The 17,111-nt window shown below is 39.0% G+C and overlaps 1 protein-coding gene across 1 annotated transcript in view; it reads left to right on the forward strand.

Annotated features, from left to right (window-relative positions):
* The window catches only part of EYS (eyes shut homolog), a 530,119-nt gene extending 515,024 nt beyond the window's left edge, over positions 1–15,095 (forward strand). The window contains exons 28-30 of the mRNA XM_072035108.1: positions 4,490–4,651; positions 14,138–14,980; positions 15,085–15,095. Coding sequence (XP_071891209.1) covers positions 4,490–4,651; positions 14,138–14,980; positions 15,085–15,095 — 1,016 coding nt within the window. The remainder of the gene's footprint in view (positions 1–4,489; positions 4,652–14,137; positions 14,981–15,084) is intronic.
* Positions 15,096–17,111: the final 2,016 nt, after the last annotated feature.

Below are 17,111 nucleotides of genomic sequence, written 5' to 3' on the forward strand. Positions count from 1 at the left end.
TCTAGGCTTCCTTCATGGTGTTTGAGCTCAGTTTTTTAAGTTGTTTGTTTTACTTTTCTGCTGCAAGATTTGTTGACAGACTGCATGGCAAATGGGCTCGCTGAAAGTTTTAAGGCAACAAGCTGCTTGAATAAACTATCATAGCGTAATTCTTGAGGCAGCAGGGTGGGATGTGTAGAAGCAGTTGGGCTTCAATAGTGCAAACCAAGCTGCAAGAATAACCTCAAAATAATAGTGGTTCAATAGAATATATGAGCATGTGGTAGCTTTACCCAGCTGGGCAGCTGAGCTCCATGACAGCCCCTCTCTTACTCTCCTTCCTCAAAGGGAAAGGGGGAGAAAATATAATGAAAACGGCTCAAGGGTTTAAATAAGGCCAAGGAGATCACTCAACAGTAATCGTCATGGGCAAAACAAATTCAGCATAGAGAGTTAACTGCAATTTATTGACTAAGACTAGGAGACTAGAGCAGCGAGAAATAAAAAGCAAACTAAAATCACCTTCCACCCACCCACCCTCTTCCACCACCTCCCCCCAAGTGGCGCAGAGGCACTGGGAATGGGGGCTTCAGTCAGTCCCTAGCACTTTGTCTCTGCTGCTCCTTCACGATCACTCTCTGCCCCTGCTCCACGTGGGGTCCCTCCCACGGGATGCCGTCCTTCCCAAACTGAGCCTGCGGGGGCTGCCCACAGGCAGCAGCTCTTCAAGAACTGCTCCCACACAGCTTCATACCATGGGGTCCATCCCCCAGGAGCAAACTGCTCCAGCACGGGTCCCCCACATGTGGGCGGCAGCTCCCCCCAGGCCCCCTGCTCCTGTGTTGGATCCTCTCCACGGGCTGCAGCTCCGGCCCGGGGCCTGCTCCTGCAGGGGCTCTCCATGGGCCGCAGCCTCCTCCAGGCCACATCCACCTGCTCCACCGGGGCTCCTCCACGGGCTACAGCATGGAGATCTGCTTCATGCGGGACCCATGGGCTGCAGGGGAACAGCCTGCTCCACCAGGGGCCTCTCCACAGGCCACAGGGGAACTTCTGCTCCATGCCTGGAGCACCTCCTGCCCTCCTTCCATACTGACCTTGGGGTCTGCTTCTCTCTCCTCTCTCCCAGCTACAGTTGCACAGCAGGTGTTTTTTTTTCCCCTTCCTTCAATCTGTTCTCTCAGAGGTACACCCAGCGCTGCTTCTTGCCTCAGCTCTGGCCAGCAGCAGGTCCCTTTGGAGCTGTCTGGAGCTGACTCTGATCTGACATGGGGCACCTACCGGGCTGTGCTCACAGAGGCCACCCCTGCAGCCACCTTGCTAACAAACTCTTGCCATGTAAACCTAATATAGAGTGTTACAGGGCTACTTAAAGGAGGGTAGCAGGAGGAACCTGAAATGTATGAATGTTTAATAGAGAGAAACAGTAGCAAACTTCAGCAATAGTACTTGCAGAAACTTGTTATGTGTTCCCATATCTCTCATTGGTCTAAAGGGATTTAGAGTTTAATTCTTTCGGTATCATTTAGAGATGCACAGCTTTATCAGATACTAGTACTCAGCTTAGAGAAGTGAGACATTAGTCTGATACAGAATAAAAGTGTTTGCTTAAATGCCTGTTGTGCTAACAGTACACCATGCGGTGCTGAGTGCACTAATGAGGAATACAACAGCTACACAGTAGAGGTCCTACAAATTTAGCTTATAGGACTGTCAAAGGCATCCATTTGTCTCAGCTGTTTTAGCAGAGTTTCTCTGGGGTAAGAATAACTGTTTTGCACAAGTTTTGCCAAACTACTTATATTCTTATCTTAGGGGAAAAAACAAAGGTTGTTGCCAAGAATACAATAACAAAGTATCTCAGCATTTGACTTAACATGTTAGTTTTGCATATGCCTGCCATAAAAGCAAATTGAAATGCTTAAATTTTCTTATTCTACAGCTTAAAAACTTGTCTATCTATAGATGCAGTGTTGCAAAAAATTGAATTTTATTCTGATTATCTCTGTGCACTGCAGTAGACTTAAAGCCTTCTGTTCTGAGATATGGTGAACTTTCCATGTACCTGTCAAGTCAGATCTTTTTCATGCATGTAATCAATATTTATTGGACCTACAAAATAATCTACATGCAAACTAGAAGTCATTCAAGTACTTCCTGTAGTTAGTCCTGCTGCACTGTGGCAAAATGTGTTGTTCTCTGAGATTTGTTCAGATAAATTTATTGGAAATTAAAACATTTTTAGCAAAATGGAAATAAATTATTTGCATCTTGAAAATTGCAAAACAAAGTATATTAAATAGAGTATTTTATTTGATATCTGTAAATCAGAATCATGATACTGCCTTTCTAAAGCATTCTGACATTTTTAGATATTGTTTGCAATAAAGTCATGGATTTAATTCATTTTCTGAGTGATACTATAAAATCATGATTTTTTTCCATCCTTATTTTCTCTCTCTGCTCCAAGGCTTTTTACTATAGCAATCTTTCTCCCATATACTTGCCAATGATAAGCAATGTAGCATTTCACTGCTGCAGCATAACATTTTGCTTTCACACTAGTCATTGCCCATGCTTCCTTCATAAACTGTAAAGAATTAACTACATTGACAAAGTGAAACTGAATGTGTCACAGAGACTTTCAGATATCTCATTTTACACTTCTGCTAGTATGACCTTTTAAGCAGTATTTTATTTTTATATTATTTTATCATGAGATTAGTACATGTATAAGATTTTTACTTATTTTAGTATAAGATTGATGGCTGTGGCACAGTTCTTCCGTATGTAAGTCTTGCTGTGCAAAACTTTGCTAGGAGAAGACTGACTGACTGATGCAGAAAGCAAAAAAGTCTATGAACAAAAGAATCATTATTTCTGTGTAATTTTTAAATATGAAGCCATCAAGGTATGGACTACATCTGTAACTGCTAATGGAGAATATTTTCTCTTACCCACTAAAAAAATACAAGCATCTAAAAATCCAAATGAAAATCATTAATTTTAAGTATAACTTTGTTTTGGCTTTTGTACCTGAGAGTGTTCAGACATTTTAATTGCATTCATTATATCACAATCTGTTTAGAAAGTTCTATTACTGTTTGTCTTACACAGTCTTTGCTGCTCTCAAGACTGTATTTTTATTACTGTTATCTTTTAAGTATAGATGCCAGGAACTTTACTTTTCTGACATATTACTACAGACACTGCATAGCCTTGATGTCATAACAGCTATTATGATGCTTAATATGGGAGTGATTTGTTAATATTTTTGAGTGAGAATATATGTGTAGGTTGAATAGCAGATCATCAAAAGTTTCATTCAGATTATTAGAACATTTCATAAATCCACTATAAATGGTTTTACAGAGGTTAAAACTTATTTCTAAACTCACTGAGAATTTGTGGTGTTAAATCCATGCATGTTTCTTGGAAGTATTAACTGTAACCTAGGGGAAAAAATAAAATAACAAAGAGGCCAGTTGTGTTATTTACTGAGGCATGATCAAGTACTGACAACAGGTGAGGCATCTGGATCCTCTATAATGCTGCATCTGTCTGCTGGAAACTGTCCACCAAAAACACTTTGAATCCAATTCTGATGGAGGTGGTATGACAAACAGACAAATTACAAAGTCTTGCAGCATGCTGGCTGTATACCAATCTAATAATTAAGGCCCATCTGTGATAGGCAGTACAAGGTATAACTGCATGATAAGTGAATTCACAAGCAGATGTTATAGAGAAAACTTGAGTGTGGAAAGATAATATAAGGTCATGTAGGAGTGTGCTACTAGGAAATCTTGAAGGTATATTCGGCTGAAATCAAGTTACTATAAATCTTCTAGGAAATTTCGGGTGCAAAACTGAGGTAAGTTGTTGGTTTCTTAAAAAAGAAACAACACAGCTTCAGCAGAAAAAATGAAAGAGAAAATGTGTAATATTTGAAATATTATACATTTCAGTATAATAAGGAACCATTTGAATTACTGAGCAGCTCAGTGTGATTACCCTAAAAACAAATTTCAGCAGCTATTAGTAATGTACTTTCAACTTAAAATGTACATTCTTATGTCATAAGAAGCAGTTCATAAAGATCTTCCACTAAAGGCTTTGTCTATGTAGTGAAGAAATGACTGCTTATTTTGACTCCTGCAAGAGCACTTTGTGCCTGGATTTTTAAACAATGTAAAAATAACACTTTTGTATATTTGAAAATGAACACTAACAAGATCACATTTAGTTTGCATGAAAATTACAGGCTTGATTGTCAATGCAGACAAGGCATCCAGAAAACAAAATGGCTTTGATTTGTTATTATGTGAGTTTTATTCTATATCTAGTTGTTTTAGTTGTGTTTTTTTTTAGTCTTCAGAAAGGGAAGAATTGGAAGTATTATGTACTGCATATGTGAGATATACAGAATATCTGTAGACAACTGATGCTACAATAATGCAGTACTCCCAAGTATCTTTCAGAAGACGACATTTCCTGTTATATTTTTCAGATATTTCCATTAGTGATCCTTCTTTCAGAAGTAATGAATCATCGTGGATGTCATTTGCACCCTTTTATATCCGACATAAGACCCATATCAAACTCCAGTTTCAGCCTCTATCTCCAGACGGTATTCTGTTTTACACTGCACAGCATTTGGGTACTCAATCAGGTAAGGATATTCCCAGTTTGCTAATATTATACATCCAGGTGCTTTGGTGAAAAAGAAAAGCAGCATATTAAAGTGATGTAGGTGTTCAGTCTCTGTAACTCATTGTCCATGGTGACTGGGTTTTGAGCTGTGTAAATAATCATGTTCCTGAGAACAATCGTGTAATAAAATTTTGCATGAGTCCAAAGCCAACAAAGATTTAATGAAGTGATTCAACAAACTGTTTTCCCCTGAAAAATAATAGTAGCCAGATCTTCAACAAGTATTTACTGATACTGCTTCGGTAGATCCAGTGCAGCTACACCAGGATTTACAGCCCAGGGTTTGGCTCAGTATTTTAAAATGTACCAAAACAAAGCAATATAAAAACCTATTAAACTGAAGTTAAGCAAAAGTGACCTGTGAAAGAGAACTGATGTTCATCAGAAACTTAATTTTTTCTTCTGTAACACTGAAAAGTTTGCTAGTGCAGCATGCAAAACATACATATTCTACATTTGCCAGACATGCAGAGTGAAAAACAAATTAAATAAATAATTTCTGCTATTTACAAAAGTATTGCAAATTTTACTGAGTAACCACTCCTAAAACTCCATGGCAAAAAAATAAAAATAAGTTGCCAAACAGTGCAAATACATTTTGAAATTTATTATTAAGGTGTAATTTTATAATATACTTTATTAATGTATTTAATTTTTATATGGCATTTGTATGGTGGCTTGCATGTTTTTAAGCAGAAGCATGATGTATCACTTGTAATGTGATTTTAGAGCAAATTTTTCACTTGTAATAAGTAATACTCTATGCAAAACTGGGGCTTTGTATGATAAAAAAACATAACTGCTCATCATGTATTTTTATATTTCTTTGTTCGAGGTCTAGAGCTTTGAGACATTTCTATAAAGATACTTGGACATGTATGCATATAAATGCACATATACCCAGCTTACCATCTTCTTATTCTATATGCAGCTGCTTTAACAGGCTGCTATTAGGTGAGACTGATAATATATCATACAGCGCTGGCTTGTCTTGTTCTAATTACAACCACACTCAGAGAAGCAGCTTCAAAGAAAAATAGATGGCACAATACAAATACATTTATTTGCAAAGAACTCTGTCTTCTACAATGAATCTTTTATAACTCTATCACTCACGAGCCAAACTCTGAGATTCTCACTGAATAGTTCTCTCCTGTGTAAACTAAAGCATTATATGGGCCATGAAAAATAGAAGAGAAAAAAAAGGATCCCTCTCAAGAGAACCGTGGAATAGTCAGAGGTCATGGAAGCAACTAGCATATAAAGAAATTAAATATCTCTTTGGCAGCATCAAGGAGAGTGCTCAGCCTGTTTAACTTGGGCTAGGAGTGGTTTACCATGAGCGTGCCCTCATTCTGTTGCGATTCAGGAATGTTTAGTTTGCATTGAAAGGAATATTTTCTTAAAGTCACTCTTTAGAAACATACCAAATTCATTTCAAAAAAAAAATCAAAAAAAGTCTTCTATAGAGTAATCTAATTTCTTTACATATTTCCTACTCCCCTTTTCACTGTCCTGAAGTTTGAAAGATTTAGGAAAAGCTAATCGTGTGGCCCTTAATATTTGCCTTTATCTAATCCTGTCAAATCCAGACAGAATTAGACTGATGAAAGACTCAGAAGTATTCTTAGCAGCCAGCAGATGTGAAAGAGCTTTCTGTTGGGGATTAGTTTACAAAGCACTTTATATAAATCCTTTTCTTCTGTGCAGTTATGTAAGATTTAATAAATTGATTGTCCAAACCTCAGGATTTTTTTTCTAAACTTATTTTTAATAGAAAATAATTAGGACATTAGGACATTTCCCCTTTCCCTTCCCTTCCCTTCCCTTCCCTTCCCTTCCCTTCCCTTCCCTTCCCTTCCCTTCCCTTCCCTTCCCTTCCCTTCCCTTCCCGCAGGTAATGCTGCTTTTGTAAAAGAAATAAGCTGTGACTATGCAGCTAATTTAGGAGTGATACTGAGTTGTAGCATGTCACAGTGACACGATTATACACTGGCTTTTTACCCAATGTAAATAGTACACTGTGACTTTCCCTGCAAAGGACTGCAAGGGCATTCTCTTGTAAGAAAAAAAAAAATCATTAGTAAGGAAATAAGCATAAGACCTTCCTTAAAACATTCTTCTTTTGTTCTTTCCAAAGAACATTACACACATTTCTAGAGAGGGTGGATAGTCTGTTTATTCAAACCTTGATATGCTGGTCCCAGTCTCTGCTCGTCTAACAAACTGGTTACTTCAGTAGACACATTTAAGCACTTGGCAAATTAGCATAAATGGAAGATATCCTACCAATCATTTTCTGTTAGCAGAAGTTCCTATAATTCTGTCAGTCATAGGCTTTCTTGCTTTGCCAGCTCTTTCTGAAGTTCCATCTTGACTTTCAGTAATAATACTAATATTATTGAATAATTAATTATTAATCTGTGCTGTTCCTGTGAAAATCATTCCAAAATTTAGCAAAATTTTAAGTGGCTAGTGGTTAATAATAATCTGGGGGGGAGGGGAGGAGAGGGGAGGGGGAGGGGAGGGGGAGGGAAGGGGAGGGGAGGGGAGGGGAAGGGAGGGGAGGGGAGGGGAGGGGAGGGGAGGGGAGGGGAGGGGAGGGAAGGGAAGGGAAGGGAAGGGAAGGGAAGGGAAGGGAAGGGAAGGGAAGGGAAGGGAAGGGAAGGGAAGGGAAGGGAAGGGAAGGGAAGGGAAGGGAAGGGAAGGGAAGGGAAGGGAAGGGAGTGTACATTTTTTAATTTGTAAACTTGCATATAGAAAGACAAAAAGTTTTTTCCCATGCTTTGATTACTTGTTATATTCTAGCAAGGTAAATATTTGGGAGATGTAGACAGTTGTATGAACTGCTTCTGAGTGAGATCTCTGCAAATAATACAGCATTTTTGCGGAGTTCAGCAAGGTGTTGGTAGAAGGTCAGCCCATTTCACATTTTCTTCAGTGCAATGTATCCTATTCCTACCAACAAAAGTGTGAGATCCCCACTAAATATCCTTTAATTCAGCTGGATGCCCATCAAATGCTTGAGCAACATATAATTTAGTCCATTTACATAGAGACCACTCTACATATTTGAAGTCCTCTGGGCACTCTGGGTAAAAAGCAGTGAGGAGCATTATTTTTTCATTGAGTCATAGCATTACTGAAGCTTTACATTTGTTCATAAAGGTGGAATATGTTGTAGGCTGCCTACACAGTTCTTAAATTCAGGCCAGGGTGATGGAAAGGTTTGATCTCTGATGAGATGAGAAAGAACAGTTATTCTGGGTGACTAAGAAGGTAGTCAGGTTAATAAACAGAATAGGATGACTCACACTAAATTTAATACTCAACATTTGCAAAGCCAGTGCTCTGACTCCTTTTAAAAGGATTATGTTACCTACCTGGTCTGAAAAACCTCCACATTTTAACTCCTGATAAAGCATTTCAGTTTAAAAACCTGAACTAAGAGGTAGCAAGTATGGGTGTATGATGGCTACTTGCTTTTCTAAGACATTTTTATGGTGAAAACCAGATCATTCTACTGGACTAAAATCCTTTGAAAGTATTCAGAATAGCTGGAATACACATGCAGAAAAAAGCTTTGTTTTCCTAATCATAAACAAATTGACCAGTCTACCCACTTTTAGAAGACAATTGCAGTGGTTAAGTCTTCTCTCTTGGTATACACTTCTCATTTTCCAACAGCAGTATCAATTCTGCTTTTTTTTTTTTTTTTTTTTGCTAGTTTTAGGATCATTTGTATGGACTAAATCAGCAGCGTAGGAAGCTGAGCTGTTCACTTATCTATGTGATGGAACAGTCATCCCCATTGTCCTGAAATCCGTTGTATATGAAGACCTGTTGGTACCCGTTTGCCACTGGCAAGCAAACCAAACATGAGGCAACAAAACTGAGATTGCTCAATAAAGGTGACTCATCCTAGCTGCTGAAATATGTCCGAGTGATAGTGGTACATAAATGAGGCTGAAAAGTTTCTTCACTGAGGACAGCATTTTTTGAAACACAAGGCTGAATAGTTTGACCCAAAAAGAAATAACACCCAACCCCTTCTAGATGCATCAGCATCGCTACATCCAGGGGGTTGTTCTGAATCCTAGCTGTGCCCTTCTGCTCCAAGATGGTGCTCCAAGCATAAGGTGGAGTCTACTTATTATCATGGTGATTTTTACATGATTTGAGAGATTAACAGGCTTGGTTTGATACCCATTCTTAGTTTTGCATTATCCATGAGATGCAGCTCTGTACATGCCATATAATAATTTTGTAATAACCCACAAAATTTGTGGGTTTATGTGGAGTAGCTCCTATAAGGCAATGCTTATACCTTAAAGGCACTGTGCTGTGGTCATCACCAGGTACAAGAGCAAGTTACAATGGGTGCAATAAGCTGCTGTAACCTGTCAGCTGAGTGATGCCTAGCTGGGTGCGTGCGCTCAGAACGTGGCCAAGATAGGGTCAAGGTTAACAAGCCCCTAAAGCCAACAGGAAGACAACAAAAGGTACAGGTTGATATACTGAACATGAACAATGTAAATGTAGATATTTAACATTCTTAAATTCTTATAAATCACTAATGAGCCTTCCTCTTTAGGAAGAGGAAATAGCCACTGCAGAAACTACAATGCATGAAACAGGATGAAACTTCTGTACCGTCCATTGACAACACAGTGCCAATGATCAATAAAGGTTCCTGAAATAGGAAGTGGAAGGAGAGGGGGGAGAAAGACTAGAATAGAAACTGACATTCTGGCCTTGATTTAGAGGAAGCAAAGGTGAGGTAAAAGCAAAACAAGTCATAGACTGAGGCCAGCAAATCTACACACAGAGATGCTGTTGCAGTGCTGACGGAAGTAAGACCATAGATCTGCAACCGCTGCCTAGAGCTCTTGAGACACGTACCCTGAAGACACATCAAAGCCTCCGTCCCCAGCAGAATATCATAGCACTGAGGCTTCCGTTTAGTCACAAAGGAAGAGATAAAGGACAAATATCATATGTCTTAGGAGTCTTTGTAAAGGAGCCTACATCTTCAGTACGACAGGAATTTATTGGTGAGTTTCTGACAAACAAGGAGCCCTTAGGGAGATTTGCATCTCTGTTTTGCTGCGGACATGATGACTGCATGAAAAGGGCAAGCGTCACTGACTAGAAGACTGCATCCATTTTTTCCAAAGTTAATTAAAAGGATGTTTTGGAGGTCCATTTGACCTTAAAAACTAATGGGAAATCCTCCTTACCATCAATGGAATAAAAACTTCTCATCTAAGAGCTCAGACTTAAATCTGTCAGACAGCAGATTGCTTTATTCACATACACATCGAGCACAAGCATAGACTTTGAGTCACTGTGGGGAAGACATTGTGAAAGAGAAGAGTTAAAAATACCACCTATGATCCCCTACCCATGGTCTGTCAGCCTAAGATCCTTTGACAGCACGTTCAGTCCTCCTAGTAAATGCATCATCATTAGGCAGATTTGGTAGTGAATGCAGTAACTGTAAAGATGTTTGGCCAATACAGCTGTGCAAATTTAATGGTGTCATCATATTTTACACACTGTAATGCTTCTGCATGAATAAAGTGAAAAAATAGAGTGAAGCATTCCAAGCATGCATTTCTAACTATACGGTCTTGATACATTACCATGTAGATAAGTTACCTGTGGTGACATAAAAACATGGTGACCCAATACTGCTTAAGCATCATTCCCACTCAAGAGCAGGATACAGAGACTCACCTGCATGTCTAGATAAAGGCTGAACATGAAAGGGCATTGCCACCATTTGGGAGAATTTAAACCCTGGCTGAGTGACTGTAACCTACTTACAGATTTACATATTCAGAGTGGTAGAAAGCTGAAAATTTTTGTGATGCCTTCAGAATCAGTTGTAAGAAGTCATCCAAGCAGATATTGCTGTGGATAATCCAGATCTCACAGCAGTAGTTGGATGAACCTATAGGAGACTTCTGATTAACTCCCAGTTTTAGCAGCTGACTGCTCAGGACAGCTGAAGGAGCAGCTCCCAGAAGGAGCTGGCTTCTGGGAACTCAGACATCTGACATGGGAGCAGGTGGGATGTGCATTTGCAATGAAACCTAGAAAATGAGGGTGATGAATTAAAAGCAGTACCTATTTTGGGGTGTTGCCCTGTACTATGGGATAGAGAGACAATCCACTCTGAGGCGGAGCAACTTTGTCCATCGTTCATTTGGTGAAAACTGTGAACTTGGGTTTACAAGTAAAGGTGTTGCTTTAAGCCCATAATAGTTCCTTGCTTAAGGCAACACTTGCTACAAAATCACCTTCTATTCAGGCCATAAAAAACCTTCTCATTTTGCTGTTCTGAACAGGGAAGGTGACAGGGAAAGGTATATCAGAACAGAAATGAAGGCTGAAACTGTCAAAAATTTTGTTCAACACCCTGGGACTTGATGTGTGGCTTCAAGCTGCAGCTGAACTCCAGTAGCCTATTTCCATAGAGGCCGATGTAATATTATTGAGACAGATTGCCTTACAGGTCTTTGCACACCCTCCAATGGGTTGTGCAAAGGCTTGAGTGCACAGCAAAATAATGAATGTGAGTACCTACCTCAGGAGTCTCTGCTTTTTTTTTGTGACAATACTGATGGGGATAAATAGTCCATGTTAGATGAGATGCTAATCTGAAAAGCCAGAAGCAAAGTTATGTGTCCTGTGTTGTATTTTATAGAAAGGAGGGACCAGGCCCAAGGTCTCGTCCTGAAAAAACTGAGCATTACTTCACTTTCCTTCTTAACAAAATCAATTTTCTTCAGAAGGGTTTTTGGTCCCAGTTAGTGTTTTGTTTAATGGGTTTGAATAGTACTAAAGCTAAAATAGTAGCAATTACTTTGCTTTGTGGCCTTCCGTAATGAGACTGCTGAAGGGAAATTCAGTGCTAACAATGCTTTCTGTTTGTTTAAAAAGGTGTTGGAAGTCCTGCAAAAGCATAAACAGAGACCTCAGCTGCGTAACTCATCCCTCAGATACAGGGCAGATAGAGGTCCCTTGTTGAAAATGTCAGCGGTTAAAGTGAAGAGTGACAAAGACAAGTCCATAACTGGCCTTTAAGAAGTTGTTTCATGGATACTGAGCACAAAACACCTCATATTCTAGTCCCAAAATATTTTAAGCCAGATGTCCCTGAGCAATGCTACTTACGGCATGGTAAACTTCATGGAGAAATACTGAGCTGCACTCTGGCATCAGTTTTCACATCATAAAGTTTATATTAACTCAGCTGCTCTCGCTAGAGGCTAAAAGGGCAAGTTGTCATCTGCAAAATGAGAGAATATAACCTGAGGAAAGTGCCCTGAGAGCCTCGGAGAGCTGAAATTACAAAGTTTAACTTTGTTGTTCCCAACTAGCAGAAGGGTGAGTTACTTCTGTCTGAGGAGAGGCCTCAAACCTGTGCTAAACATAATCCAGAACACTCAGCCATAACCTCCCCTCACACTCTAGAGGGCAGGTGCTTGTGCAATGAGTAACCTAGAGCCGCAACGCTAACTGCAGTACAATAGCGATAGGCAGCGCTAGGTCTGAGTCAGAAACAGGGCTGCTGAAACTGTGTCCACTTTTTGCTAGGCCGCACTGAACCACTGTTCTCTAATGGCATCTCAGATCATTGTCACATGTGCAATGCTATCAAGAAACTTCTCTGTAGGCTGGGAAGTCTTGGAGAAGTTCCAGCTTCTCCAGCACTTGATTACATGACAGACGAGCAAACAGCTCATTTAAGCAGCATCTGGTCAGATGCTTTCCTTCTTCCTAGGCAGCAAAGAATGAGTACTGACCTCCCTATGCAAGTCTGCATACCTGGGTAACAGATAGGATTGAGGGACACCAAAAGGGTAGTTCAGAAATGTGTTCTGATGCTCCTTTCTTACCTTGGGATTGAGGCCCTGATAAAAGAAATAGTGAAAGAAGTTACATACAAAGAGGTATGCAAGTGAGTACAACAGATTGTTGCAGCTGGAGATAGAAAGCTAGAGGGAAGTGCTCTGCTTGTTGGGATTGGAGACAAAACAACAAAAAGCCGTCTCCTTGATCTCCTTGTGGGTGCCGGGGACAGGCAAGCTGAGGCACAAAGCATGTCCTCTACAGCCACCGCTAGAACTGAAACATCTCTGAATGTGAGCCTAAGCAATTGCTCAAAAGAGAGGTACAATTTGAGTAACTTCCAAAATCTTTCAGCCATTCATTTTTAACTTTACTAAAAGCAATGTAATTCAGGGATTCTTTTTTTTTTTTTTTTTTTAAATAAATAAATAAATGAATAAATAAATAAATAAATAAACCTACAAGAAAACAAATTGAACAAATTTTATTCGGTGTACTAACAGGTCCACCCTTATGAAAGTTGAATTTTTAACTAACCTGTACTTTCCCAATTTAAAAATATTTCTTCCTTAGCAAAACACTACATTAAAAATTAGGTTTTACTGATAACTAGGAAAGTATACATTCAGATTTAATAAACTTATCAATTTAGTAAGCTTAACTTAAAAATATACCTCATACCTATTACTTCCAAAAGTAAGGTTAAACTGAAAAAGTTGAATTGTGAAGGCAAATACCAAAAAGTTAAAAAAAAGTGAACTTTGTTTGCACAAACTCTTTTGCTGCCCTCCTCTGCCTCCCTGTCATTTTTCCCTGGCAGACTCTATCTCTGCCCTCCATACCTTCCTTCCAGCTCCTGCTTCCTAAGTTTTCCTAGTTTTTCCTCATTTGTAAGTATAATTCAAAGAGGTTTTGTCTCTCCTTTCATATTGCTTGTAAGGCCAGAAACACTGATAGTACAAGAAGAGATACCTCCACCTAATTCTTTGTCATGGAGGCCTCCAGAAGAGCAATTAAATAAATAAATAAAAAGGCTTATCTACTCCTACAGCTGTCAGATCATTAAACCCAACACAGCACAGTTGCAAAAAGAAGCTGGGGGGAAAGCAGAGTATGTTTGGTGCAGACAACCTTCAGTGTCATTAAACTGACAAATCCATCAAACCTCTATTCAACATATGGAAATTCAGTTTATTGTAGCATTTATATCTCAGCCAAAACTTTATTCTTTTTCATGGGAACACCAACTCACATTCCCTGAATGTCAAAGTGATCCCGTTTCCTCCTACCCCGCAGTTATCTAGCCTCTGCACCAAGGCAGAGCTTTTCAGAAAGCTGGGCATGTTTCTTTGAAGCTGAGAAAACATGGGCTCAGTTTCCAATAAGAGAAAAAAAAAAAGTGGAGAATCACAAGAAGCTCATGAGGGAACATAGCCCTTTGTACAATTAACATAAAGTGAAGGTACAAGGCCACTGAAAATAAGTTACTGAATTGGGGAAATGCAGGCCTATCAGGATCATGAATATGCTATTTTTCAACACACTGCCTCTAAAAAGTAAAACTATTTTACACTGTTTTCTACAGGTGACTTTCTATGTATATCATTAGTAAACGGATTTATACAGCTACGCTATAATTTAGGAGACAAGACAATCATCCTACAGGCTCTTCAGAAGATCCACGCAGATGGAAAAACATGGCATTTGCTCAAAGCAGGAAGAGTTGGTAATGAAGGCTACCTGGACCTGGATGGTACCAACATTACTCAGAAAGGCAGCGCTGGAATGAAGGCACTAGATGTGCACACAGATTTTTATGTTGGAGGGGTGTCTTCTCTAAGTCTTGTCAACTCAATGGCAGTAGAAGACGAACCCACAGGTTTCAGCGGCTGTATACGAGAAATTCTTATAAATGACAGAGAACTGAAGCTTACAGCGACAGACCCCAAAAGTGGAGCCAACGTCGGTGACTGCGATGGAACAGCTTGCGGGTATTCAGTGTGCAAAAATAATGGAAGGTGCCAGGTTGAAAACTCAGGCTTTTCTTGTTCTTGCCCCCAAGGGTGGATAGGGAACACGTGTGAAGAATCCGTTCACTGTTCACAGAACAGGTGTGGGTCTCGAGCTCTCTGTATTCCTCAGCCTGCGTTGTTCTCATATACCTGTGCATGTGCACTAGGCTGGTCAGGTAAGCACTGCGACAGTAAAATCAAATTTTTTACTGCAAAGTTTGTTGGTAACTCCTATATCAAATACATAGATCCTCTTTATGGAAAACGAGACCTCCAGTATACCCGCATTTCTTTAAATTTTTCTACAAATCAAGCTGAAGCCTTAATGGTATGGATGGGAAAAGCTGAAGATGAAGACAATGATTTCCTTGCCATTGGTCTAGCCAACGGAACATTAAAAGTTGTCATTAATCTTGGTGAAAGAATCTCTGTTCCTCTAATTCACAGCAAAGACTCCTCCACCTGTGGTGATGAAAGATGGCATTTTGTTACTGTAATCCAAAATCAAACTTGTATTAAGGTGTATCTTGATGAGGAACTAATTATTTTTGAAGATATTGATCCAGACAGAAAATACACTGCTTTAAATTATGGCGGCATTTGTTATTTTGGTGGGTTTGAAATTGGCAGAAATATCCATACAGTCACTGCAGGGCTTTTTCAGAAGGAATTCACTGGTAAAATTAAAGATATTGCACTCTTCCAGGATTCTAAAAAGGTTCAGCTAATGAAAGCAGAAGGTTATAATGTCCATAATGGAGATCATAGAAATTAATTGAAAAACTATTTAAGATCCTTTAAAAGTGATACATTTCATTTTTGTCCTGCCTCTTGTATTAGGTGAAAGTGTAATATTCAGGAACAAATGTAAGAAAGCAATTAGTAAAATTGTCTCCAATTCCTTTTCTTTTTTAATGTTGAGTATTAATAGCAGATATAAAATATTGTCAGAATTTTTACTTTACTCATAAGTACTTTTACATACATTTTGGTATTTACTTTAAAGTATTGAAGAAGTCTGATTTTTTCTTTATTGTGCTAGAAATAATTTTGTAAACAGATGGTAATTAGCTTGCAAAAATACAGTATTGTTTGTAGATAAGGACAACCTACCTGTTTTTCCAAAACTAAGTTTTATTAGAATGCATAGCTTCTCTTCTGTAGTTTGTAATTTTAAGACCAAGAGAAAAAGCAGTATTTGTAGGTGGAAAAAAAGTGTACTTGAGGTAAAAAGTGTATGTTAAAAAAATAACATGCACTTTCATAAAAATCATAACACCTCTAGTTAATTGTTAAGTCCACGATGACTGTATTTCAGGTAATGGAGTTGTTCTTCCTACCTTCCAAGTCTCTATCCATTACACATACTTTTATGTAAAACAGTAGAACTTAATAGACTGCTAAAATATTTAAAATCATTCTTCCATAAGGGTAGAAAAGATATTTTACTTAATTACTGAGCTCATACATATCCACTGAGGCATAAAAATATGCCTACTGTATTTCTCCACCAGAGGTCTCCCTGATTTGACTACATGAAAACTTCTTAACTATTTACAGCTGGAATGTGGGACAGTGGCAGTCTGCCTACAAATAACTCCAGTTCCTAATAGATTTAATAAAGTCGAACAACTGCTTTGCTTTAGCTATACCTTCCGGCTTTTATTCCTCTAAATGAGATGTTGAGATTTTACTAGACAAATTTTTAGCCACTATAAATTGAATTTCCATGACTATTTTTTTGAATTTTTAACATCAAAAGTAAAAATAGAACACTTCAATATATAAATACAAAAGAAATCAAGTTGTATTTTAATCTGCTTAGACACATGATTTGTGATGGCATTTGTTTTCCTCATTTGACTGCTGACTTACTGTATAAATAAAATATATAAAAATAGTAGTGATGGCTTCCTATCTTTTTCCCTTTTAACTTTACTATTTGCTCCAAAGCACATTATCCACTCTCAACTCCTTGCATGGGAATTTTCCCAACAGAAATCTTCAGTGGGTACTGATCAGGGACAAGCAACTTTTTTTTTCTTCTTCCTATAAAGCAGGTCAGGAACATAGACAATAGGCACAGCAAAACCAGGTGACACATGTTACTTGCCACATAACCATTACGAGTATGTGGCAACAAGTGCCTTGCCAGCAGTAAGAGATGACTCAAAGATTAACTGAGGGGCAGGGTGATGGAACTGCCACAAGATGTTCTAATAAGGCTTTGCAAACAACTTTGCGAGGTTCTTTCCATCCTCTTAAGCTGCTCTGAACCCTCAAGCGATCAGGCTGATGCAGCAGAGCTTCCTCCCCTCTTTCCAACAAGTAACGGCAGCTCACAAAGCCTATTTGGCATTTGAGCTGGCTCCAGATTCTTCTCCTCTTCGTTTCTCTTAGAAGGGCCTTTTAAGGCCATGTGATGCTGGGGAAGGGAGCGTCTTTAGGGTTTATCCTGTTCTCTCTGGGGTTCCTGGTGTACTGCCAGTTCCCCACGAGTGCACGCTGCTTTTTGTGGTCTGAGCAGTGATTCAGCATAAAACAAGT

This window comes from Anas platyrhynchos, chromosome 3 (assembly GCF_047663525.1).
Source record: "Anas platyrhynchos isolate ZD024472 breed Pekin duck chromosome 3, IASCAAS_PekinDuck_T2T, whole genome shotgun sequence".
Classification (NCBI taxonomy): Eukaryota; Metazoa; Chordata; class Aves; order Anseriformes; family Anatidae; genus Anas; species Anas platyrhynchos.